Genomic DNA, 26,858 nt, shown 5'->3' with positions numbered 1-26,858 from the left:
TGAGGCTGCCAAATATTCCCTTAGTGCCCTTCAAGCTTCTAGCTCCAAGTCCATACTTTCATCAGAAGGCCCTCTGGTCCTCTAAGTCAGCTAAGTCTGACTGCAAGTCCTCTTCTCCGTGGTGGGGTGCCCCCACTTGTCAGAGTTGGGAGACCTCTGCTAGTATTTTTTGCCTTCTGGTCCCAGGAAATCTCAGATGTTTGGGTTCAGAATGTCCATTACAGGGTCTACAACTGGAGTTTTAACCTCTGCCCCACATCATGCTCTGAAATGTCTCTCTTATCACAAAGAGTGGCAAATCTCTTTAGCTCCATAGTTAAGTAAGTGGACTGGTCTGACCTTGAATTTGCAGATTTCTATTTCATTATTTGTGTGTGTGTGTAATATATACAGTGGGGACGGAAAGTATTCAGACCCCCTTAAATTTTTCACTTTGTTATATTGCCATTTGCTAAAATCATTTAAGTTAATTTTTTTTTCCTCATGAATGTATACACAGCACACCATATTGACAGAAAAACACAGAATTGTTGACGTTTTTGCAGAAAAACTGAAACATAACATGGTCCTAAGTATTCAGACCCTTTGCTCAGTATTTAGTAGAAACACCCTTTTGATCTAATACAGCTTAGTCTTTTTGGGAAAGATGCAACAAGTTTTTCACACCTGGATTTGGGGATCCTCTGCCATTCCTCCTTGCAGATCCTCTCCAGTTCTGTCAGGCTGGATGGTAAACGTTGGGGGACAGCCATTTTTAGGTCTCTCCAGAGATGTTCAATTGGATTTAAGTCAGGGCTCTGGGTGGGCCATTCAGGAACAGTCACAGAGTTTTAGTGAAGCCACTCCTTCGTTATTTTAGCTGTGTGCTTAGGGTCATTGTCTTGTTGGAAGGTAAACCTTCGGCCCAGTCAAAGGTCCTGAGCACTCTGGAGAAGATTTTCATCCAGGATATCCCTGTACTTGGCCGCATTCATCTTTCCCTCGATTGCAACCAGTCGTCCTGTCCCTGCAGCTGAAAAACACCCCCACAGCATGATGCTGCCACCACCATGCTTCACTGTTGGGACTGTATTGGACAGGTAATGAGCAGTGCCTGGTTTTCTCCACACATACCGCTTAGAATTAAGGCCAAAAAGTTCTATCTTAGTCTCATCAGACCAGATAATCTTATTTTTCACCATCTTGGAGTCCTTCAGGTGTTTTTTTTGCACTGAGGAGGGGCTTCCGTCGGGCCATTCTGCCATAAAGCCCCGACTGGTGGAGGGCTGCAGTGATGGTTGACTTTCTACAACTTTCTCCCATCTCCCAACTGCATCTCTGGAGCTCAGCCACAGTGATCTTTGGGTTCTTCTTTACCTCTCTCACCAAGGCTCTTCTTCCCGGATAGCTCAGTTTGGCCGGACGGCCAGCTCTTAGGAACCTTAAGTGCAGCAGAAATTTTTTTGTAACCTTGGCCAGATCTGTGCCTTGCCACAATTCTGTCTCTGAACTCTTCAGGCAGTTCCTTTGACCTCATGATTCTCATTTGCTCTGACATGCACTGTGAGCTGTAAGGTCTTATATAGACAGGTGTGTGGCTTTCCTAATCAAGTCCAATCAGTATAATCAAACACAGCTGGACTCAAATGAAGGTGTAGAACCATCTCAAGGATGATCAGAAGAAATGGACAGCACCTGAGTTAAATATATGAGTGTCACAGCAAAGGGTCTGGATACTTAGGACAAAGAGTGAAAAATTTAAGGGGGTCTAAATACTTTCCGTCTCCACACTATATATATATATATATATATATATATATATATATATATATATATATATATATATATATATATATATATATATATAGTGGGGGATTAGCTTGTGGGGATCACCTTTTCTCGAAATGAAGGCCAGCGTGCAGGCAGTTTCTTTAAAATCCTGGCAGGTTGCCAGCTTTGGTAACCCGCCTAAGTGGTTTGCAAAGTAATAAAAATAAACAAAAATAGTAAAGTAAATCCTTGCCGACCGGCGCTAAACTAAACAGTAGACTGCTCTCTATACAATGTGGGGCTGGTCCCCATCATCCACAAAACATGAGGTAAAGCAAGCCTTCTTTTTCAATCCAAACAGAGCTCCTCTCTCTGATTCCCTTTTGAGTCTCAGGCCAGAGCCCTGCTGTGCTCTCTTCCTGGCCATTTAAGGTCCACTTGAGCATGGACTCAAGTGGACCACAACACCCGGACCGGAACCAAGCCTGCCACAGAGGCTGGAAAAATCCGGGCCAGATTCCGGTTCAGTCTCTTATAATAGAGCGAATGCGAGGTGAAATATACCAATTATCGAGGACCTCACCTCGCATACCGTCACAATATATATAGATATATACTATATTGTCAAAAGTATTGGGTCGCCTGCCTTTACAGGCACGTTAACTTTATGGCGTCTTAGTCCGTAGGGTTCAATATTGAGTTGGCCCACCTTTTGCAGCTATAACAGCTTCAACTCTTCTGGGAAGGCTGTCCATAAGGTTCTGGAGTGTGTCTATAGGAATGTTTGACCATTCTTCCAGCAGCGCATTTGTGAGGTCAGGCACTGATGTTGGACAAGAAGGCCTGGCTCGCAGTCTCTGCTCTAATTCATCCCAAAGGTCTTCTATCGGGTTGAGGTCAGGACTTTGTGCAAGATAGTCCAATTTCCTCCACCCCAAACTCACTCACCCATGTCTTTATGGACCTTGCTTTGTGCACTGGTCCAAATCATTTGGTGGAGGGGGGATTATGAGGTGGGGTTGTTTTTCAGGGGTTGGGCTTGGCCCCTTAGTTCCAGTGAAGGGAACTCTTAATGGGTCAGCATACCAAGACATTTTGGACAATTTCACAGTTTGGGGATGGCCCCTTCCTGTTGCAACATGTGCACCAGTGCAAAAGAAAGGTCCATAAGGACATGGATAACTGAGTTTTGGGTGGAGGGACTTGACTGGCTTGCACATATATATATATTTTTTTTTTTTTTCCTGGACCTCCCCATGTCAGCCTACTATGGGACAGCTCCACCCCCACTGACCCCTCCAGGACCACCTCTTTTCTAGCCCATAAAAGGGGGACTGTCTGCCCACACCAGTGTTTTTTTTTTTTTCGTCCTCGCTCTGGATGCCTTTTAAAGTTTATTTATTTATTTATTTTTTTATCCAGGTCAAGATGACAGCAAAGATAATAGCTCATTGCAGAGCCTTATGGTTGAAGCATTGGTCGGCCGATAAGGCTTCTCAGCACAGTCTGTGTTCGGTTCCATTTGACGGGAAGCTACTCTTCGGGAAGACTTTTCAGCTACAAAAGTCCGACAGCCCGTCCGACGGACTTTTGGCGGACTTTCAACAGACTTTCTAACGACCGGACTTGCGTACACACGATCACACCAAAGTCCGACGGATTCGTATGTGATGACGTACACCGGACTAAAATAAGGAAGTTGATAGCCAGTAGCCAATAGCTGACCTAGCGTGGGTTTTTGTCCGTCGGACTAGCATGCAGACGAGCGGATTTCTGGGTCCAGTGGAGTTACGACGTAAAGATTTGAAGCATGTTCCAAATCTAAAGTCCATCAGATTTGCGACTGGAAAAGTCCGCTGAAGGTCCGGTGAAGCCCACACACGATCGGATTGTCCGCCGGATTTGTTCCGTCGGCGTCCGTCGGACAAGTCTGGTTGAAAAGTCAGACCGTGTGTACGCGGCATTAGAATCAGCAATTCAGCGTGTTTCCGGCGGCAGATCTGGCCTAATCCCGCAGAAGAGAAAAAGGCACAGCAGCTCTTTCGGTTTACCAAAGGGATCCAAAGAAGGATTCAGAGAGGCCAGGGCTTACAGACAGTTTTTCAGACAGTGGAGGGTAGCTGGTTCAACTTTCCAGAAACCTTCCAAACCCAGGGCCAACAAAGCTCCTGGGGCTGTGTTTCCACTGCTGCTTCCCCAAAGTCGCGCGATTTACACTGCGACTTTGCTGTGCGATTTGTGATGAGATGTCATTCGACCTGTGAAAACCATGTGAGAACAAGTCGCACAGATGTCAGAACAAAGTAGTGCAAAAACCTTTTTTGGAGTCGCTGCGACTTAAGTCGCACCAATTTGAACGGGGACCATTGAAATACATGGGTTTTGACTTGTCATGCGACTTCGCATGTGTCGAGTTGCACAACAACTCGCAGTAGTGGAAACAGAGCCTAAGGCTTCAAATAAGTCCTTCTGTCTCCAATTAACCCTCTCAAGTAGGAGCAAGACTAGCCCAATTCAGGGGGGATTTGGCGGACAAATTACAGGATGCCGGGATTGTAGCCGTCATTCGATCACTTTATCATCTCGAGTTCAGAACAAGGCCCCCTCAGACCTTATTAATAGAAACTGGACTTCCTACGGATTTGGAAAGGAGACAATGTTTGCAAGGATATATAGGGGAGCTGTTGGCAGCAAGGGCCATCCTTCCGGTTCCAAGGCACGAATTGGGTCAAAGAGTATGTTCCCCTCTGTTTTTAGTCCCAGAGGCTTCAGGGGGTTTCAGACCTCAAAGTCCTGAATTCTTACATGAAGGTTCCACCATTCAAAATGGAGTCATTGGAAAAGATCGTTTCGATTGTGGAGTCAGGAGACTGGATGGTCACCATCGCTTTCTCAGGCCTTCCGTGGAAGGCTCTCATTTTCATTTTTAATCTCTCCCATTCGGTCTCTGCACGACTCAGAGAATGTTTTTAAAGCTACTGTCTGCTGTCGTTGCGACTGTCAGGGTCAAGGAAGTGCAAATATTCCATTATCTAGACGACATGCTACTTCTGGGTCCGTCAAATGAGCTTCTTCTAGTTCATGTGAATTCACCTGCAAAACACTAGCTTGTTTTGGTTGGTTGATCAGCATCTGACCCAAATGTTGGAGTATTTAAGTATTTAGGAGTACAATTCAACACGGATCGGGGTCGTGTTTCTCTTCCTCAGAGAAAGGTCCAGGAGATCCAGTCTCAGACAAAGCAGTGATGGCCAGGCCTTCTATGATGCTGAAGGAATGCATATGCAGTATCTGGGGGTTTTATCAGCCACAGTTCCAGTAGTCCTGTGGGTCAGGTGGTGCAGAAGGAGGTTTCAATGCAACTTTCTTCTTCAGTGGGATTGTCTGCCAATTCTGATAATCTGGTCCCCGGTTGGTGGTCAGTAGCTCGCAATCTTTCCCGCAGAGTTCTGTTGAAGGCCTCAGAACCTATAGTGGTGTCGACCAATGCCAGTCTGGCAGGCTGCAGGGCACACTGCCTGGGACAGCAGGTTCAAGGCCAGTGGAACCTTTGTGGGGCGAAGAGTTCAAATTTCCTGGGATTGGATGCTGTCAGACACGCTCTTAGCATTCCAACCTATGTTGCAAGGTCAAGCTGTCAAAATTCTTTTGGACAACAAAACTACAGTGGCTTATGTGTCTCATCAAGGGGGCACAAGAAGTCACCCTCTCCTTCAGGTGGCATGTCAATCTTCTTAGGGACAGAGAGAAATATCGGCTCTCTTACAGCATCTTAACTCCCAGGGCCTGGCAATGTTTTAGTAGATAGCTTGAGTCGAGGCTTTGGGGATCACAACAAATGGGGCCTCAACCCCAAGTACCTACGCAAGATCTTCAGGGTCTGGGGGACGCCTTCGATAGATCTTATGACATTGGAGAATTGTCAACTGTCTTACTTCTTCTCTCGGACCTAGCATCCACAGGACTTGGGTCAGGGTGCTCTGTCCAGGTCTTGGAACTTCCCCTTGGTGTATGTGTTCCCGCCGCTTCCATTGGCTCTCAAAATCCTGCTGAAGATTCAGCGAGAAAGGGTCACAGCAGTAGAAGTTCTACCTTACTGGCTCAGGGAGCTGTGGTTCCCTCTGGCTTGGAGGATAAAGTTGGGCTCACCAATCCCTCTGCCTCCTTGTCAAAATTTCCTTCTGCAGAGTGGGGCCTGACACCCGAACCGCAGGAGGATAAAGTTAATGACATTATTACACGATCGTCAGAACGAATGTAACCTATCACTCGATCTGGAATACTACGGAATACTAAAAAAGAAAACCATCCACTTGGATCATAGAAGTTGCCACCATCCCTGGATACAAGGAATAAAAATACCCCCCAAAAAAGGTTAATGGGACTTTGAAGGCAACCAAGTAGTTAAAAAGACAATTTTATTAGATACAAAAAAAGTATACAAACTAAAAATAAAAATACAGACATATAATTTAGAGAAATATATAACAATAGAACCACTAAAAACAATGGTGTGAAGTGGTCATGATGCCTGTGAAGTCTTCCACACGGCCCTACGTGTTTCGGGACTATGTAAGCCGTCCCTTCATCAGGGTAATTTGTGGAGAGGAATCACACTATCAGAATTAAGAGAGAGTATATCAATAGTTTGTTACATGAATGTATAACACAATTGCTCTACATCATAAGAACCATTCGGTATTGCAATCACATAACGAAAAGACATACCCAGACAAATCACAATTAGAGTCTCACTGCCGGGACCGCGGCGGCGGCCGTGTCAAAAAAGCACTACCCCAGGATCCAAGAAAGGAGAACTGAGGTGTGTGGTTGGCCCCACCTTGTCCACACTAGTCCACCCAAGCAGCACCAAAGAGGCAGAGGTCACCAAGGAGGATAGTACCCCAGATGTAGACCAGAATTATATCTGAAAAAGTATATAGGAGTACAAACGTAGTATATCGCCAAACAGATATGAATTTCCATAGTCTAATCTTCAAACCTATTGATTGAACCAGGTGAGTAAAAATTGTCCTACCTCAATAGGGTAAGAGCCCAGGAGATAATTGGAGGGAAGGGAACCAGTGGAGGGTGTCCAAACTGGGACAGGGCATATGGTACATTATGTCAAGGAATCGCTCCAAGTGGAATGCTTGAATTACTTTTCATCGCATGGGAAAACTCTGCAAATAATAAACCGACAACAGCAACAAAGTGTCAGCAGCCATTCCTCAGTATGAACATCCTTAAGACCACTGAGTTTCGCTAGAGACAAGTGAGGAAAACTTACAAGGTAATAGGAGCTTGTTCCAATAGAGTACTTCACTGCCGCCCAGAACAGTGACACTAATCCACATCCAGCATGGCTTTAAGAGAGCACCGGGTGACGGCGTCTGACACGGCGCCGCTCGACGTGTGGCGTCATTACGTCACTGCCCAGGGGAGGAGGAAAGATACAGACTCCCTAGGAATGGTAGTGATGCGGCGCCGCTATGTGTGCGGCGTCCTTACGCAAGCACTACCCACAACAGGGAGGCGGAAACAGAACCTCAGAGGCCCTGCCCATGGATACGGAGACCAAGCGTCAGACCTGCTTGCCTAGCAACGGGGAGGGGCACCATAACAGCGGATCGAGGGAGCTAGAGGGTGGACTCATAGAATTGACAGGTTAAGAAATAAAAAACAAAAATATGGCCCGGTCAATAAGACTGGGAGAGACGAAGTCATCTCATATGTCCCCCAAGGGTGGCAATACCAAAGGCGTCCAGAGGAGGACCCTGAACCCCTGCTGCACGGCGCCCCCCACAGGTGAGCCTGCGAAAGGAGTCCTGCAACAACGGTCCACCGACGCAGGAAGGCGACCATGCAGGTGTGTCATCCGACGGGCCGCCAAGCCGCCCATCGGACACCACCCATGGCTGACAAAATACAGGCCCCCCAAGGATCAGAGATACTGGGAGGCCTGCCTGCGCCGGGCGGGACAAGAAAGGGTCAGCAGATCTAAAAATGTCAACGGCCACCCACCACGACCACGGCAGAAAGACCCCAAAAGGTCAAGGGACAATTAGGTAGGTAGAACATGGGAAAATGCAGAGATGGAATCAGCATGTAATTGACAAAAAAAAAAGCGAGTGTTTTATGTGACAGAATAGCAGAAGCAGTTACTCCTTCTCATATCCTCCAGAAGAGAATCCCTCCAAGAATGGTCTATAGCTAAGTTGTTTGTTTAATCCCGGGGGCGAGGTGGCAGCAAGGTCCACAATCCAGGGAGTCTCTGGCTGCAAATACATTTCTTAGAGTACAGTACAGAATACAGGACCCCCCTTGGTTCTTCTATTCTCTCTATTGCTTGCTTCAAAACTGAAGTTAGCTTGGAGCGGCTTCTTTTTTTTTTTCAGTGTCCAATTGCCTGAGCGTATCTGCGTATAATCCATGGTTAAAGACTAAAGGTCTTGTGTCCTGTACTGCACTCCATGAAATTGTTTACTGTTAAGTCAAATTTTTGACAGGTAAAAAACGATGAACAGTTCCTTTTTTTGCATCAGGGTCGCTTTAAAGTAAATTTTATGTAACTTTCACATTTTGCCTATTCTTTAACCACTTACCCACTGGAACTTAAACCTCCTTCCTAACCAGACCAATTTTCAGCTTTCGGTGCTCTCACTTTGTATGACAATTGCTCAGTCATGCAACACTGAACCCATATGAAATTTTTGTCCTTTTTTCCCCACAAATAGAGCTTTCTTTTGGTGGTATTTAATCACCGATGGGTTTTTTATTTTTTGCGTTGTAAAAGAAAAAAAGACTAAAAATTCTGTAAAAAAAATGCATTTTTCTTTGTTTCTGTTATAAAATTTTGCAAATTAGTAATTTTTCTTCTTAACTTTTGACCAAAATTTATACTGCTACATATCTTTGGTAAAAAAAAACCCAAATTGGTATATATTATTTGGTCTTTGTGAAAGTTATAGAGTCCACAAGCTATGGTGCCAATCTCTAAAAATTGATCACACCTGAAGTACTGACGGCCTCTCATTTCTTGAGACCCTAACATGCCAGGAAAGTACAAATACCCCCCAAATGATCCCTTTTTGGAAAGTAGACATTGCAAGGTATTTAAAAAGGAGCATGATGAGTTTTTTGAAGTTGTCATTTTTTCCCACAATTCTTTGCAAAATCAAGATTTTTTTTCACAAAATTGTCATATTAGCAGGTTATTTCTCACACACAGCATTTGCATACCACAAATTACACCCCAAAACACATCCTGCTATTCCTCCCGAGTATGGCGATACCACATGTGTGAGACTTTTACACAGCGTAGCCACATACAGAGGCCCAACATGCAGGGAGCGCCATCAGGTGTTCTGGAGCATAAATTACACATCTAATTTCCTGATTACCTCTTACACTTTTGAAGGCCCTGGAGCGCCAGGACAATGGAAACAAAAATGACCCCATTTTGGAAAGTAAACACCCCAACGTATAATCTATGAGGCATAATGAGTCTTTTGAAGATGTAATTTTTTTCTACAAATTTTTGGAAAATGTGGAAAGAAAATGAAAACACATTTTTTTTTAACACAAAGTTGTCCATTTATACAATATTTCTAACACATAGCATGTACATACCAAAAATGACACCCCAAAATAGATTCTCCTACTCCTCCTGAGTATGGCGATACAACATGTGGGAGACTTCCACAGCCTGGTCACATACAGAGGCCAAGTATGGCTGGGTATGGCCGAGCATGGCTGGGTATCGTTGGGTATGGCTGGGTATGGCTGAGTATGGCTGAGCACGGCTGAGTATGGCTGGGTACAGCTCGATCTGGCTGAGTATGGCTGGGTTTTGCTGAGCATGGCTGGGTACAGCTCGGAATGGCTTAATATGGCTGACAACGGCTGGGTATCGCAGAGTATGGCTGAGCATGGCTGGGTACAGCTCAGTATGGCTGGATACGGCTGAGTATGGCTGGGTACGGCTGAGTATGGCTGGGTACAGCTCAGTATGGCTGAATATGGCTGGGTATGGCTGGGTACAGCTCAGTATGGCTGAATATGGCTGGGTACGGCTGGGGGTGGATGGGATGGCTGGGCATGGATGGATGGATAAGTATGACAGAGGGATGGCTGAGCATGGATGGATGAGTATGGATGGATGAGTATGAATGGCGGGATGGCTGAGCATAGATGGTGAGATGGCTGAGCGTAGATGGCGGGATGGCTGAGCGTGGATGGTGGGATGGCTGAGCGTGGATGGCGGGATGGAGGAGTGTGGATGGATGAGCGTGGATGGCGGGATGGTTGAGCATGGATGGTGGGATGGCTGAGTGTGGATGGCTTATACAGAGGGATGGATGGCTGGATTTGTCACTGAGCAGCGCTGTGGGCACTACACATCCGGCCCACAGCGCTGTTGCATCCAATCTCTCCCCTCTCCGCTCACACTGGACAGAGAGGGGAGAGAGGAACTGGATATCACGCCGGTTTGTTTACATCGGAGCGATCACTTGGTAAAGGGCCGCTGTTAGCGGCCCTTTACCATGATCCATGATGCCCGCCGGTCACGGATGCTCCCATGTGCGCACCCCAGGGGGGACGCGATTCTGGGAGGATGTCATAGTACGCCCTCCCAGAGTTATCGAACCGCCCTGTAGCCGTCGTTTGGCTATGGGCTGGTTGTTAAGTGGTTAATATGCTGTTATTATGTTAAAGGAGTATTAAAGTGTTACTAAACCCAGGGCCCTTCATTCATTATATCTGGTCTTCCACAGTACACAGAACATGGAAATGCAATTATTTAAGTAAATATAAACTGCTAAATACCTTTTTATAATCAGCATTATATAGCAGTCTTGTGACTTCTATCAGTGTCCGGCCGAGCACTGGTTAAAGCTTGTAGAAGGAGTTTTCATTCTCCTCTGACTGTCCTATGAGGCTATATGACCCCTGACCCTCTGTCTGGACAGTGCTAATTGGCCCTGTGCCAATCACATGCATCCTCCCAAAAAAAACTCTCTAGCAATACAAATCGAACGGAGTATGTGCAGAGTGCATCCAAGGCTCTGTCTTATCAGGAGATGGATTGGGGACTATGGAAGAAGGGGAGGATCAGAGAAGACAGGATCAAACAGCCTTTGTACATAATAAGCAGGATTAACCCTTTAGGTTCCACAGTGAGTATAACAAGCATGCTTTACTGCATATACAGACTGATTTTATTGTTGTGGGTTTAGTAACACTTTAAACCCAAAAGCAACCATTATTATATTGCAGCTTACAATTTCATAGACGTGATGGCTGCATTAGTTTTCTTTTTTTAGACTTTCTTCTATTTTCATTTGGTGACCCAGTCAGTAAGTCTGTTGTTTTTCAAAAGAAGCTCTCTTCAAGATGTATCAGTTTACAGTTCTGATTCAAACTATTTAAAACTGGTAGGGGTGTTTAAATTGATCATGATCAGTTTTTATTTATGTATGTAAAACTTTTATCCCAAAAGGAAAAAGCCTAAAAAAAGAAAACTAATGCAGCCACCACATATGATTGGTAAGCTGCAATATATTACATTTTTTGATTTTGGGTGTAATACCGCTTTAAGCATTGAGATTTGTACACTAGCCACTAGAGTTATAATTCTACTGCAGTTGGCTGTTGAGACAAGATATCAGCCTCATCAGGATTGCATTTTTTCAGTGTTCTAGTGGGGCTTCATGGGAACTGCAACAAACAGGTGCCTGGGTCTAGCAATTCTCTGGCCTATTCCTATAGCCCTGTTTTTTATTTTTTTTGTACATACTCTTTTGGGAAGTGCATAAGTAAATAGTGTTCATTATTCACATGGAAGGAGAGACCAACATCAAAAACCCTCCAGTACTATATCTTTGTCAAAAAATTCACACTAACACGTATAGCATGAATTTTATGGTAGTTGTTTTGGACTTGTTGACCTTATATTTTCACAGGGAGCTCAGTAATGGCAGGCACAAGATTTCATAAATTACATTATACTTTATGTCACATAGTACTCACAAATGAAATAGTTTACTTGCTGTTGAATTGTCTTTGCACTAGAAATAGGAGTACCTCCTCATGGACCTCCCTGTGGTATGTTCGGGTGTATTGTGTTTCACATTAATTTTGACATGTTGCTCTTAAGAACTGGTTCCAGTTAAGCATTCTTAATTTGTCTCTGCCATAGGTAGATGAGCAAATCCGTACTTGCTATGAACAAACTATGGCAGAGTGGCTGGGCTGTGAGGCTATCGTGCGACAGAGGGAGAAGGAGTCCCATGCAGCTGCTTTGTTGAAATGTTCTTCTGGAGCCAGTATAGATATCCAGATTCAAAGGATGATGCATAGAGACTCCACAGTCAGCAATGAGGTCAGCAGAAAAGGCACAAGCGATTTGTGCTTGTTTATTAAAATCGCTTATTTTCTGCTGTTTTATTTATTTTAATTTGTTTCTTTCCTAGTGCTTTTCACAGTTATAGTTTTTTTTAGTATTTTTCCTTTCATTTAAGCTGAAATGTTGTTTGACTTGTTTTCCAGTCTTCCCAAAGTTGCAGTTCAGACAGACAAAACCATGCACACCTACAAAGTGACTCCAGCTCAAGTACACAGGTGAAAATGCATGCAATGTGCAAATGTTGAATCTTGAATCATATCAAACCTATTCGCTAGCAAAAAAAAAAAAAAGAACAGGGATTTACAACCTCGGCACTTGCAATGTGCATAATAAACTACAACTTACTTTATGGTAGTTTCTAATTGAAATGGAGATACTCCCTTTTATTCTGACCTTAGCTTATGAAGGCTGCAATTTTTTTAAACCAACACCTGCTTTTAGTATTGTGACTAAAGCAGCCCAACCAAAGGGTTGAATGAAAAAAAAAAACTGTCAGGATTGCCCACTCCACATGCTCGATGTGGATGGGGGAACCATTCCCACTGAGCTATTATATTCTGACAGCGGAATACTTCCCCGCCATCATAATACACTGGTCAGTGCTGCCGACCAAAGCCTGCAACACTGATCGAACTAGGAAAATCTGACTGAGTGGTTGTAAAGAAGTCAGTAGATTTACTTCTGTACAACCACAGTGCCCATCCATGGATCAAAATTTGTCCGGTCCCTGCTGAACCTGACGAATTTCTATCCATGTATGGCCAGCTTAACCCTTGGTGAGTGATAACACTTTATGAAGATTTTATTGAATCAGGACAAAAGATTAAACTCCTTTCTATCACAGGTTGATGCCAATGGAAGTAGGCAACTTCACAGCCATTTATTACAGCAAAGGGAATTATATAGAGTTCAGTTTGGATGGCATTAACCATTTTCAATCAGCCCACAAGTGAAAGGGTTTTTGAGTATCATTGTAAAGTGTAGAACAGCTTTATTTCACAGGGCATCTTTGGGCCAAGTTTTATAGTGCAAACAATAAATATATTAAAAAAAGTTGCGCTACTAATGACAAAAAAAACAAAAAGCAATAATTTAGCAGCCAGCATCAACAGTGTAGTGAACTGTGTAACAAAGTAAAGAAAAATATATAAATGCAGCGCTGCATTTACAAGTTTTATAGTAATTGTAATTCATATTGCTGGAAAGCTTATAGGATTACATGTTAAATATCTTCCATTGATTCCCTAATGTAATAATACATTTGTATTCCACCAAGTCTGTGCAATGTAAAGGTAACTAAAAAGAATCTGGCATTGTAAAATAGCCATGTTCTGTTTTACTTTCCATGCAGTCTTTAAAAAAGCTTTATGATGCTTCTTTTCTTGAGCTTTTATGTAGTTCAATTTCCAAGTCATTCCAAGAAAGTACATGGCTTTTTAATTGGATTTGGATTGAGAGACCATTGGGCAACCACACTTACATACAGGTCTGGCCGTATTAGTTAAAGTATATGTACGGCTAAAACGTTTATTCTTTAGGATTGAAAAGAGGAGGTTTAAAAGCCCTGATGGCTTAGGGTGGCCATAGATGGATCAAAGTTTGGCCGGTTCAGCAAGGATTGGCTGAATTTCGTTCTATTTATGGCCACCAAGTTGAAAGGAATCCGATCTAGCAATCGGCTTCTGTTCAAACACCCTGTCGGATAAATGCCACTCGATCCGTGGCTGCAGCGCTGATCTTTGTGTTCTGACAGCTGTGTATTCTGTCAAAAAACAATAGAGCGACTGGGTGGATTCACCCATCCACCTCAAATGAGTGAATGAAGGGAAACATTTCAGTTTTTCAGGCCGAAAGAAAAAATAAACCATGTATGGCCAGCTTTATTTTTACTGTCCATTACGAAGATTTCACTTTCTATTGGAGACGCAACAGAAAATGAGAGGAAATCTCTACAAAATGAGGGGAGTTTACCTATTAGATAGAACAGGTGCCCCCCATTGGAAGATTTACCAGCACCTCTTGTTCTGATGTCAGCTCTAATATTTTTGTTACCCACTACTTTCTGTCTTTACAATTGTCACCTGAAGAAATAGAGGGTAAATCTCCCTAGCGGGGAACACAGACAGGATTAAAAACTTTACTGTGGTTTTGCCCCTTTCCTAATCCCAAGACTTAAAAAATGTTTTTGCTTTACATACAGTGTAAAATTATTTCACGTGGATTTTGCCATAACTGTTATGTTAAATCATATTCTGTCAACTCTGCTGAAGTTCTGTTTTCTAAGGAATATTGCTCTTGTCTTAACTTTTCTGCCTCTTAATTCTCAATTAATCTAAAGGCAATTTCACTGCTTAGGTTTTTGAATCAGTGGAAGAGGCTGATCAGTTAGACACAAGAAGCGAGGAGAGTAAACCCTCAAAAATACCTAATGGAACAGTACCTAATGGGACATGCTCTCCAGATTCAGGTCACCCATCTTCCAGAAACTTCTCTATCACTTCTGGTTATTCAGAGCATAGCTTAAGTACAGATGAGAATGCATCAACGGATACCAGCAAAAATGCACTTTATCTGCCTATGAAACCTGGAGGAACAGGTGGAAAAAAACAGTCTAGCTTGGATAGTATGCTTGATGGCAAAAGAGTCGAAGAGGAACTTGTTGTTCAGGACAGTTTAGACACAGAAACTACAGCCAACGAAAGCTTGGATGACTTTTTATCAATTGCTGAAAGTACAGAGGACATTTTGCCTGATAAGGAAACTGCAATGCTTTCTGTTGTGGAAGCTTGGCCAGACAGTGAAGCTGAGAAAGAAAGTTTGGTGGGAAGCGAGGATAATTTATCAGAAGAGCCAGAGATGGAAAGTCTGTATCCACAACATGATTCATTGGTTGTCATTGACAAGACTGTGTCTGAAGTGTCCCCAGTCTCTTCCACCGGAGTAACATATTCTGTATGTATCTTGCAATTAGCATGCCCAACTCTTCTCCCTCATGTCTTGTGATACATTTTAGATAAGTATGCACACAGGGTTCAGCATTAGAAGCTTAAAGATAAAAAGCGTAAGGTTATTTGTTCTGATTCAACACATGACCACATTTATACCCCAAATTATTTTACTTAAGGATAATGTCTAGTTCCAAGTTAGTTGGTATAATAAAGTTAAAAAAAGGAATTGTCATAAACGGTTAGATGCAATTAATTTGATATTTTAGGACCTAATTTCTGGAGATGGTATCATTGTATAATATGCCATTATTTAGATTTATTTATTACAATTCAGGTAGGCTTGAACTTGAAAATTCAGCAGGCTATCCCATAAGGCCCCAGGCCTCCACAGCAGCGAATCCACAGCGGGCAGATTTGGCTGCAAGCAGCACTCACGTCTGGCAGTTTTACTAATTTAAATAATACAGATTGATAAATCATAAATAAGTACATAAATAAACCTATGAATAAAATAAGAGATACATTTTTAAAAATGTAAATTTTTCTTTTTAGAGACAACTTCAACAGCCTTCTGTCTCTGATCTAAGACTTGTCTTGTTATAGTGGAAAAAAAATGTCCCCCCCATTCTACCTATCCTGTCTAGCCTGTATAAAAAGATCTGTACACTTACCATTTTTTTCAGTCCACTTTGCACTTTGGTCTGGTCACGTGATCTTGCTGCTCCAGCTTCTCTGTGTCAGTGAGCAGCAGCTGCAGGGGAGAGGAGGGATCTCTGGCAATAGCTGGGCTGTGGGAGCTGTTCAGCGTTTCATGACACAGGGGAGCCAAAGCTTCAGAATCACGTGAATCTAAAAAATGGTAAATATATAGATTTTTTTACACAGGGTGGGTATCATAGGTAGGAGGACAAGGGAGGGAACATTTTTTAAGAATCCTAGACAAAATGATTTACCTTTACAATATCTAATTATATGTTTGGATTTTTTTCATACATGTGTGATATACTGGACTCTGATTTCACTTAATCTATATCTAATTTCAGACAGATCCCTTTTTTAAATTAATGCTTCTAGGCATGGGCAGTATCCAAATGTCATATCAGATCTGACCCTAAAATTTTATATAGTGGCAGAGCTGAGAAAAAAAAATGGGGCCCCTTGAAACCTCATATAGAAAAACTAAAACGAAGCTAAGAAGTAAAAAGAAGTGTGATAAAAAACCTAAAACTTTTCTTTCTGGATCCATCTGCATGAGTGCTTAACTTTCTCTGAAGTGATATGCATTTATATTCTGCAACTTTTACCTCAAATTCTTTCCACTGATTTGTCTTTCTTTTTTGTCCAACAATTTCATTTAGCAAGAAGTGCTGGATTTGTACACAATTAACTTGCACCGTATCGAGAAAGATGTTCAAAGGTGTGATCGCAACTATTGGTATTTCACTCCTATCAATCTAGAGAAGCTTCGAAATGTTATGTGCAGGTACCCATTATCTACTAACACTGTATCATGCAAAGTTTTAAAACGTGGTAACTGAACTGCAACAGAAAAGCATGAGTGTTTAGGGGATTTTTAGAGACCTTGCAGAATGATTGAGTATTATTTGAGTATTGTTTAATAAGGTAGCAAAATAAAGAAAAATAAACTTACATTAAAGAAAGTACAGCGATGGTCCTTTACAAAATGTAGCAAAAAAAATGTCCTGAGTAAATCATAGGATACAGTAATAAAAAAATGAACACAACAGAGTAAATTGGGAACAAAAATAATATTTGGGGAAAATTACTTTGCAGATTTTAAAAGAACACAAAATAAAACACATCTAGGTCTTTTCAATGTGACAAACTGTTGTGTATTCAAATTTACAAAGCTATAGCAAAATAATAAACCAATTACCCTAATGAAATGAAAGACTAATGCAACAGACCCTCATAATGTGGGCGGGGGCCAGTATGTATTTTGCACTCCAAGTAATCTGTTCTGGCATAAAAACACCATATTGTCAATATAATTCCTATGGAGTCACCCTGTAAAAAGGTTCCCCATCATTCTTATAGAGGTCCTCGCATCATTCCTTTAGATATATCCTACAAAAAGATCCCCAGATCATTGCAATAGAGATCCTCCAGCAAAGAGATCCCCACATCATTCCTGTAAGAGATCCCCTGCAAAGAGATCCAACATCATGGCTATAGAGATATAATAAAAAAGATCCCCATATCATTCCTTTATAGCTTCCTCTGCAAAGAGGTCCTGCTATCATTCCTAAAGAGATTATTATTATTATTCACGATTTATATAGCGCCAACAGTTTACGCAGCGCTTTACAATGTATAAGGGGGACAACACAATTATAGTACAGTTCAATACAAAAGGTACAGGGGGGCCCTGCTCGTAGAGCTTACATTCTAAAGGGAGGGATCCCACATCGTTCCTATACAGATCCCCTGCAAAGAGATACCACATCCTTCCTATAGATATATCCTAACAAAGATCCCCAGATCACTCCTATACAGATCCCCCCCCCCCCCCAGCAAAGAGATCCTCACATCATTCCTATAGAGATATTACAAGAAAGAGATCCCCAGATGATCCAGACCCTCCAGCAAAGATATTCCCACATCTTTCCTATACAGATCCCCTGCAGAGAAACCCCACATCCTTCCTATAGAAATATCCTAAAAAAAGATCCCCAGATCATTGCTTTATAGTTTCCCCTGCAAAGAGATTCCATATCATCTTATACAAATCCCCTAGAAAGCGACCCCACATTTTTCCTATAGAGATATCCTAAAAAGTGATTCCCAAAGCATTGCTTCGGAGATCCTCCAGCAAAGGGATCCCATCTCATTCCTAGAGGAGATCCCATATCATTCCTATACAGACCCCTCCAGCATAGAGATTAGTGAATTATCCATATGTGGATCCCCTCTGCAAGCAGATCTTGCATCATTCCTCTGCAGACCCCCCCAAACAAAGATTCCCCCTACCTCCTGTAGAGATCACGACACAGAGATGGGGTGTCCTCTCACAGAGGTTTGTAGTTTGGAGCCCTGGAGAAGTTCTTACTTGTGAGCTGTCAGTGGCTGTCATCTATCAGACCGGAGTGTCCCTCGTTCTCTCCCCAGGTACCGAGGCACCTCATCCCTCCTGTAGCCCCAGGGACAGCCGTGCCATTGCAGGGTGAGAGGTTGGGGTTCCAGCAGGGTAGGGTTTTGTGTCCAAATCCCCAGGGATCAGAGCAGCTGCTGAAGGCCAATTCACATCCAGCCTGTCTCTGTACATCGGATCAGAGCCTGCCTCTCTATGGTTGGACAGCTCTTATTGTACAGTACATGTCAGTCCATGAATGGTAATAACCCCACCCTTCACCCAGAGCCCATCCCTCTGCATAACACATCACTGGCTGGTCCCTGCATCGGACATCCTTCCCTCTCCGAACGCAGAGCCTGGGATGGGACATGTGTCACCTAGTATACTGCCCCTGTATTAGGTGTGGAGCCTCTTGTGGGGCTCCATACTGGCCCCTGGCCCTCAGGCAGTGCCAGAATGTCTGAATGGTCAGCCTGCCCCTGCCCGAAATGCATTTCCAAATAACAGACACCTGAAAGAAGTCTAAGGAGTAATATCATTGCTCCATAGCTTACACAGATGTAATCCAGTGATCACATGCCTGATGAAGGGGTCCTGCGCAGCTTGGAAACATTGCACTCTTTTGCTATGATGTGACCTCTCCTAAATAAAAAACCTTTTAGACTTCGTTTGAAGATCTGCGGTGTGCTGGCAAATATTTACATTGTTTTCATGAGTGAGGATGCACAATCATTCTTATTCACGAGAGTGCTAGACAGGAATGTGATGCAGCTACAGAGGAGCAGGCACATCACTTCCTACATGTCCCTAGGCCGAAAGAGAGACACCCACCAATCACCCTTCTAGCATGAACAGAGAGGCATTGCTGTCACAAGACCACAATGCCTCATAAAGGAAGGAAGGTACAAACACACAGCTTTAAATAATTTAATACATACAAATGAACTTACATTGCTTAACTGACTGTGGATGATTCTTAAAAAACAAGCTTTTCCTTCCACTTTAAAGCCCTCTCCTTATGTCAGCGGAGGGTGGAGGCCAACATTAAAGCGGTAGTAAACACCAATAACAAAAAAAATTGGGCTCCCGGGCAGTTTAAGTTATAATGTGCTAGTATGCACTGCATACTAGCACATTGTGACAGACTTACCTAAAAACAAATCACTCCAGTGGTGCACTGCACCTCTTTCATCTTCACCTGGTCTTCCTTCCGGGCTGAAATGCCATAACTCCCGTGCATGCGTGTGAGAGTCACAGCCGCGAGCACAGCGCACTCAATGGACGGCATATACTAGTATACCAGTGCGTCTGCGCCATTGATGTATTCGGCCTTTACAAATGTGAATATCTCCTAAACGGTACATGTTTGGGAGATATTCATTGTACTTACATGTAAACCTTATTATAGGCTTACCTGTAGGTACAAGTCATAAAGAGGACTTTACTACTGCTTTAAGGCAATCCTTTTTCTCACATTTTGATAATTTCACCCATGATTGGTGTAATTATATACTTAGTTGTTATTTTAACATTATTAAGTACAGGGTTAAAAATCCCCAATGACAGTAAAGAATCATGATCACAAAACAATATCAATGCCTTGTCAATACAATGTCATTATCTTAGTACCTAAAAATAAGATGATAGTAAGAACATAATAGAGGGGTATAACAGATAGGCTTTAGAAAGTGATGTTTGGTTTCTAGGAGCAGTTTCATACTTTGATTTGAATTCTGTTTTTTTATTATTAAACTAGGTTCATATAGGTAAAATAAAAAAAAGGTAAATGTATGTGTCTATGTACATTTAGAGGCTAATTTAAGAAAGGATCCTTTTTGGTTAGCACTTCTGCCTAGTAGCATTAGGGTCGTTGGTTTGAATCCCAAGTACGGGACTCTGGTTTCCTCTCACGCTCCAAAGAAAATCTGGTAGGCTAATTGGCTTCTGTCTAAATTGACCCTAGTATGGGTGAATGTGACTTAGAACCTTAGATTGTAAGCTCCTAATGGGACTGATGTGAATGCACAATATACACTCACCGGACACTTTATTAGGTACACCTGTTCAATTGCTTGGTAACACAAATTGCTAATCAGCCAATCACATGTCAGCAGCTCAATGCATTTACGCATCTAGACGTGGTGAAGACCACTTGCTGAAGTTAAAACTAAGCATCAGAATGGGGATGAAAAGGGATTTAATTGAATTTGAACGTGGCATGGTTGTTGGTGCCAGATGGGCTGGTCTGAGTATTTCAAAAACTGCTGATCTACTGGGATTTTCACACACAACCATCTCTGGGGTTTACAGAAAATGGTCTGATAAAGAGAAAATATCCAGTGAGTGGCAGTTGTGTGGATGAAAATGCCTTGTTAATGTCAGAGGAGAATGGACAGACTGGTTCGAGATGATAGGCAACAGTAACTCAAATAACCACTTGTTATAACTAAGGTATGCAGAATATCATCGCTGAACGCACAACACATTAAACCTTGAAGCAGATGGGCTACAGCAGTAGAAGACCACACCTGTAAATGTAAAGCGCTGCGTAAATTAACAGTGCTATATAGGTGCCTAGGTGCCTAAAAAATAGTTGTTTCCATGCACCTAACTGGATATTTAAGGTAAATGCAGGCTTGATGAACATTGATAATTTAGTAAGTCAATACCTTGTTGAGTATTTTACTGTTTGCCAGTTGTCCTTCTAATGTTATCCTTGTTTTTGATCTTTTTGTTCTCAGCTATGTGTGGCAGCACATTGAGATTGGATATGTGCAAGGGATGTGTGATCTGCTGGCTCCACTCTTGGTAATACTAGATGATGGTATGATACATTCTTTATCTTCCTTAAAATTAAAAGTAGTGCATTACAGCATTGAAAAAAGGGACCCAAAATTAGAAGTAATGTAAACAATTATTAGGCTGTTATGTCATATTGGTATGCACACTGAGGGAGCAGCATATGCTTTCAGTATAAGCTAAGGCATTTGACTGAGCATGAACTGTCAAATATTAGGGGTAACGGCTCTGAGAGTCCTACTCAAAGTAATGCTGTTGGACTGCCTATCAGGTTGCCCATCAGGTCTGCATGAGGCTTGCAACAGATCAATGGCCAACTAAAGAAGCGTGCATAGCACTCAGACAACGCAGCTATTTGGGAGACCATGGCTTAGCATTGTCATCGTGGAACAGGAAGTGCTGTTATTTGCAGTATTTCAAGGCAGGAAACTTTGCAAGCAATTGACGAAAAAAATATTTTTTGTCAATTGAATTGTGTATTTAGTGAGACATGATGCCAAACACACTGAAACATAGATTTAGGGTCTACATACACTTTAACTGTTGTCTTTTAACAGTCTCTGTTGTGTGTTATGCTGCACAGCTTCTGTAGTGCAGAGAGCAACAATGTGCCAAAATCATAATGTGATATGTGATGGGCCAGATGCCAACATTGTATTGCAGGAGCTTAAATGTTGCTGTCTAGATGGCCATGGTAAATATTTGGGCATGCACAAACACCTTTTGTGTTTGCAAAGCCATTCAGTACTAAGGCCTATATGGTTCAATAAAGATGGACTCTGGCGCAGCCACAGTGGTACCTTGTTATTCTCCATGTTTCCAAAACTTAAAGAAGTGCAAGAATACTAACAACCTACCTACTGTAGCATTGGTCTGATGCTGCAGCTGTCCCCCACCGGCTCGAAACTGAGCGATCATGTGACCGCTGATCACATGGTCACATTTGAGGTTAATAACTGATCAGCGGGTTGTAATCCACTGATCAGAGTTATACAATTGTTCAGCAGAGTCTGCTGAACAATTCTGCTATAAGTTTATGGTGACCATGAGCTTATATCAGAGAGAGAAGTGGGAGAAACGGACCTGGCCACCTGCAGGCACTTTTGTAGGTCTGTACAGCATATGGACCTGACAGTGAAAGTGTTCAATTAAATTTTATGTGCCCGGAGGTCAGCTTTTTGGAAAATTCTGTTTATTGGATTTCGCAAGTTAGAAAACAGTACAAACACTGTACATACAACAAAAACACATATAGTGCGGAAAATAATTATTTGATCCCCTGCAGATTTTGTAATTTTGCCCACTAACAAAGAAATTAAGGGTCTATAATTTTTTATCATAGGTGTATTTTAAATGATAGAAATAGAATATCAACCAAAAATCCAGAAAAAACATGATACAAATGTTCTAAATTGAGTTGCAGTTCAGAGAGTAAACTAAGTATTTGATGCCCAAGCAAGCACAGAGGTAAGACATTTCTTGTAGTTAGTGACCAGGTTTGCACAAATCTCAAGAGGGATTTTGGTCTAATCGTGGTTACAGATCTTCTCTAAATCATTAAGGTTTCTTGGCCGTCGCTTGGCAACTCGAAGTTTCAGCTCCCTCCATAAATTTTCTATAGTACTAAGGTCTGGAGACTGGCTAGGCTACTCCATGATCTTAATGTACTTCTTCTTGAGCCACTCCTTTGTTGCCTTGGCGGTATGTTTTGGGTCATTGTCACGCTGAAAGACCCATCCATGACCCATCTTCATTGTTCTGGCTGAGGGAAGAAAGTTCTCATCCAAGATTTTATAATACATGGCTTTGTCTATTTGCCCTATTTGCTTGACTGTAGAGATGGTGTTCTTAGGGTCATAGTCAGCATTTTTCTTCCTCCAAACACGGCAAGTCCCCCTCCTCAAGAAGGCACATAAACAGTCATGCCAATGAAAATCTAAATGATTCAGTGAAGGATTGGGAGAAAGAGCTGTGGTCTGATGAGACCAAAATTGAGCTCTTTGGCATTAACTCGACTCACCGTGTTTGGAGGAAGAAAAATGCTGACTATGACCCTAAGAACACCATCCCTACAGTCAAGCACGAAGCTGGAAACATTATGCTTTGTGGCTGTTTCTCTACTAAAGATACAGGCTGACTTTGCCACATTGAGGGGCCATGTATTGTAAACTCTTGGATGAGAACCCTCTTCCCTTAGCCAGAACACTGAAGATGGGTTGTGGATGGGTCTTCTAGCATGACAATGACCCAAAACATACCACCAAGGCAACAAAGGAGTGGCTCAAGAAGAAGCACATTAGGGTAATGGAGTGGCCTACTCAGTCCCTAGACCTTAATCCTATAAAAAATGTATGGAGGGAGCTGAAACTTCGAGTTGCCAAGAGACAGTCAAGAATCAAACAAGGGTTTCTCCACCAAGTACTAAGCCATGTTTTGCTTGGGGATTAAGTACTTTTTTTACTCACTGAACTGCAACTTACTTTATAGCATTTGTTTTATGTGTTTATTCTGGATTTTTGGTTGATATTCTGTCTCTATCATTTAAAATACACCTATGATAAAAATGATAGACCCTTCATTTCTTTGTAAGTGGGCAAACTTACAAAATCTGCAGGGGATCAAATAATAATTTTCCCCACTGTAAGTACAGTTAACAATCCAGCTATAGAAACCCACAAACCAACCCTCCAACCCCCCATGCATTCAATCCTAGTTCAATACCTGTGACAATAGACATTCACAATCGTATAACCCAGTGGTTCTCAAGTCCTGTCCTCAGGACCTACTAACAGGCCAGGTTTGCAAGATAACTGAAATACATCATAGGTGATATAATTTGCTGCTCAATGATTGTAGTATTCTAGTCTGCATGTCCCCAAGGTAATGCATCAAATCTGGCCTGTTAGTGGGCCCTGAGAACAGAAGTTGAGAACCACTGTTATAACTCGTGAATATAATGACGATAACATCAGCACAAGTGCAGTGGTGCTTCTCATGCCGCTTACACACGACCGGACTTTACGGCATACTTGGTTCGGTGGACCGTGGTCCATCGGACAATTCGATCGTGTGTGGGCTTCAGCGGACTTTTTTTCCCCAAAAGTTCAACGGACCTAGAAATGAAACATGTTTCAAATCTTTTCGACAGACTCGAGTCCGGTCGAAAAATCCGCTCGTCTGTATGCTAGTCCGACGGACAAAAACCGACGCTAGGGCAGCTATTGGCTACTGGCTATGAACTTCCTTGTTTTAGTCCGGTCGTACGTCATCACATACAAATCCATCGGACTTTGGTTGATCGTGTGCAGGCAAGTCCGTTCATTCGGAAAGTCCGTAGAAAAGTCCGCAGGACAAAGTCTGCTGTAAAGTCCGCTCCTGGGTACGCGGCATCACAGTACCTTCAGGCAAACTAACGTGGCAATATCTCAAAAAAGAAAGGACAAAATGCAACCTCATGCAGAGTCCCAGGGGTCAGCTTTAAATTAGCAACACCATTATTGGAAGAGCCACATTTCGTTAGTTTACAATAAAGCTGGTCACCCACCTTACCATGTTTTTGTGATTGGTTTTACCAACAGCTGTGTAGGATGGGAGCCTAACTAAACAACCTGTTCAGTTTTTAAGCAGGTAGACCCTCACTTTAAATAGCTGTTGAAAAATATAAGCAAAAATGCATCAGTTTGCAATGTCTGTTGCCAGTGGCAATTTCTTGTGCAAGAGACTAAGTAATGTGCAGATTGAGAAATGACACTATAACTGTTACTATTCACTGTACCTGCCATGATTTACTGTTCCACAGAGGCCCTGGCCTTCAGTTGTTTCACTGAACTTATGAAAAGGATGAACCAGAATTTTCCTCATGGTGGTGCCATGGATACACACTTTGCCAATATGAGATCTCTAATCCAGGTAAGTTTAGGGTTTTGTGATAAACGATCAAAGACCAAGAAACATTAAAGCCTAAGTGTAGCTAAACTAAAAAAAACAGAAAAATTCACACAAGGGACATAACTTACAGACATTAGGAACCCCCCTCCTCCCAGGGCCATAATCTTCCAGGGTGGTGGAGGTAATACAACAGAGAGGCTGTCACAGGCTTTCTTCAAGAGAGCAACTATGCCTACCTTTGCTGTCCAGCTGCTCCATTTCACATGTCAAAAAGCACATTTTAGCGTGACACGCCCATTCACACCTGAAGTGTTGTGTCCCTGGAATGCAATGGAGTGTCCCTGGAATGAAGTGGAGTGTCCCTGGAATGAAGTGGAGTGTCCCTCGAATGAAGTGGAGTGTCCCTGTGTCCCTGAAATAAAGTGGAGTGTCTTGTCCCTGGAATGAAGTGGAGTGTCCCTGGAATGAAGTGGAGTCTCCCTAGAATGGTGCATCCCTGGCAGTGGCGACCGATCCAAAGGCGCTGCCCCCCCCAAAAGCTATTCACTAAAAAAAAAAAAAAAAAAAATGGGGTTTTTATTTTACCAAAAAACATGTAGCAGAATGCATATTGGCCTAAATTTATGAAATTAGATTTTTTCAATTTTGTTTATTGGATGTTTTATAGCAGAAAGTAAAAAAATATACTGTATATATTTTTTTCAAACTTGTCGGTCTTCGTTTGTTTATAGCAGGGATCTGCAATTAGCAGACCTCCAGCTGTTGCAAAACTATAAGTCCCATCATGCCTCTGCCTCTGGGTGTCATGCTTGTGGCTGTCAGAGTCTTGCAATGCCTCATGGGATTTGTAGTTCTGCAACAGCTGGAGGTCCACTAATTGCATATCCCTGGTTTATAGCGTAAAAAATAAACCACAGAGGTGATCAAAATCACAGAGGTGATAGCCTGGTCAGGAAGGGGGTAAATCTTCTGAAGCTGAAGTGGTTAAACAGGGACATGGACAATGCCATACACAGTAGTGGGTGAAGGAGAGGGACTAGTGTCTAGGTCAGGGACTGTGTACTGTGTATACAGTGGGGGAGGGGTCTATCAGCATGCAGCCAGTGTTATCCCATGTCTCAGTGTAGCACACACACAGCAGACATGTACAAACACACACTGACAGGTTAACCACTCCCCTCCCCTCCTAAGGACTCTCATGGTCCCCTCACCTCCACTCACAGCCAGGTGTGATTGTTTAAGCACAGCCACAGCATTCCAAGCAGGCAGGTTAGGAAGAGGGGGGAAGTGTAGAAGTGTACAAAGTGGGTGAGAAAGTAAGAAGCTGCACACACACTGCTGGTTTCATTATCTCACTTCTCTATAGACAGTACACTTGTTCCCCGATCCATCACTCTGACAATCTTATCTGTCCTTTATGGAGAGGGCAGAGGCTGGCTGTTCCCCCCTTCCACACACTTACTGTGTGTTCTTGACATCCATCACTGCTGCCAGCAGCAACTTCAGGGAAATTCAGTCCCATGCTTTGAATGGTCAGGCACCCAGAGTAGCGAGTCCCAGGGAGGTGAATGAGTGGAAACACCAGCATGCATGTTTCTACGAGATGCCCAGTCCACAGCACAGTGAGCCAGGAAACCGGAAGTGAAGCTGAAAAAGGACCGCCCACCGTCCTCCGGTCCCTGCCAATAAAAATAAAGAACAGTCTGCCAGAAACATATCGATGAGTGGGAGTGTTTGCGGGCGCATCGCTTGCGCCCTGAACACGCCCTAAACACGGTCTAATCATCTGATTGCAAGTTGGGAAGCTTTCCATAGACTGCTGTGTGTCCTGCACCTGGTCACTCTTAAAGTGACCTCTTTTTGTTTTTTGTGAATAGCTAGGGAGGGCGGCGCCTGTGCGCCCCCTATGGACACTGCTTCATTTATAGAAAGCTGTACTACTGAAGGTAAATACACTGTGCACTTTGAAAAA

General features: G+C 42.8%; 1 protein-coding gene across 2 annotated transcripts in view; it reads left to right on the top strand.

Annotated features, from left to right (window-relative positions):
• The window catches only part of SGSM1 (small G protein signaling modulator 1), a 351,523-nt gene that overhangs the window by 290,033 nt on the left and 34,632 nt on the right, over positions 1-26,858 (top strand). For both annotated transcript variants that reach the window (XM_073629552.1, XM_073629541.1), the window contains 6 exons: positions 11,951-12,133; positions 12,301-12,372; positions 14,513-15,109; positions 16,464-16,588; positions 20,941-21,023; positions 24,798-24,907. In XM_073629552.1, the coding sequence (XP_073485653.1) occupies positions 11,951-12,133; positions 12,301-12,372; positions 14,513-15,109; positions 16,464-16,588; positions 20,941-21,023; positions 24,798-24,907 (1,170 nt within the window). The remainder of the gene's footprint in view (positions 1-11,950; positions 12,134-12,300; positions 12,373-14,512; positions 15,110-16,463; positions 16,589-20,940; positions 21,024-24,797; positions 24,908-26,858) is intronic.

Source organism: Aquarana catesbeiana, linkage group LG01 (genome assembly GCF_042186555.1).
Source record: "Aquarana catesbeiana isolate 2022-GZ linkage group LG01, ASM4218655v1, whole genome shotgun sequence".
Classification (NCBI taxonomy): Eukaryota; Metazoa; Chordata; class Amphibia; order Anura; family Ranidae; genus Aquarana; species Aquarana catesbeiana.
This window is presented reverse-complemented; position numbering and strand designations above follow the sequence as displayed.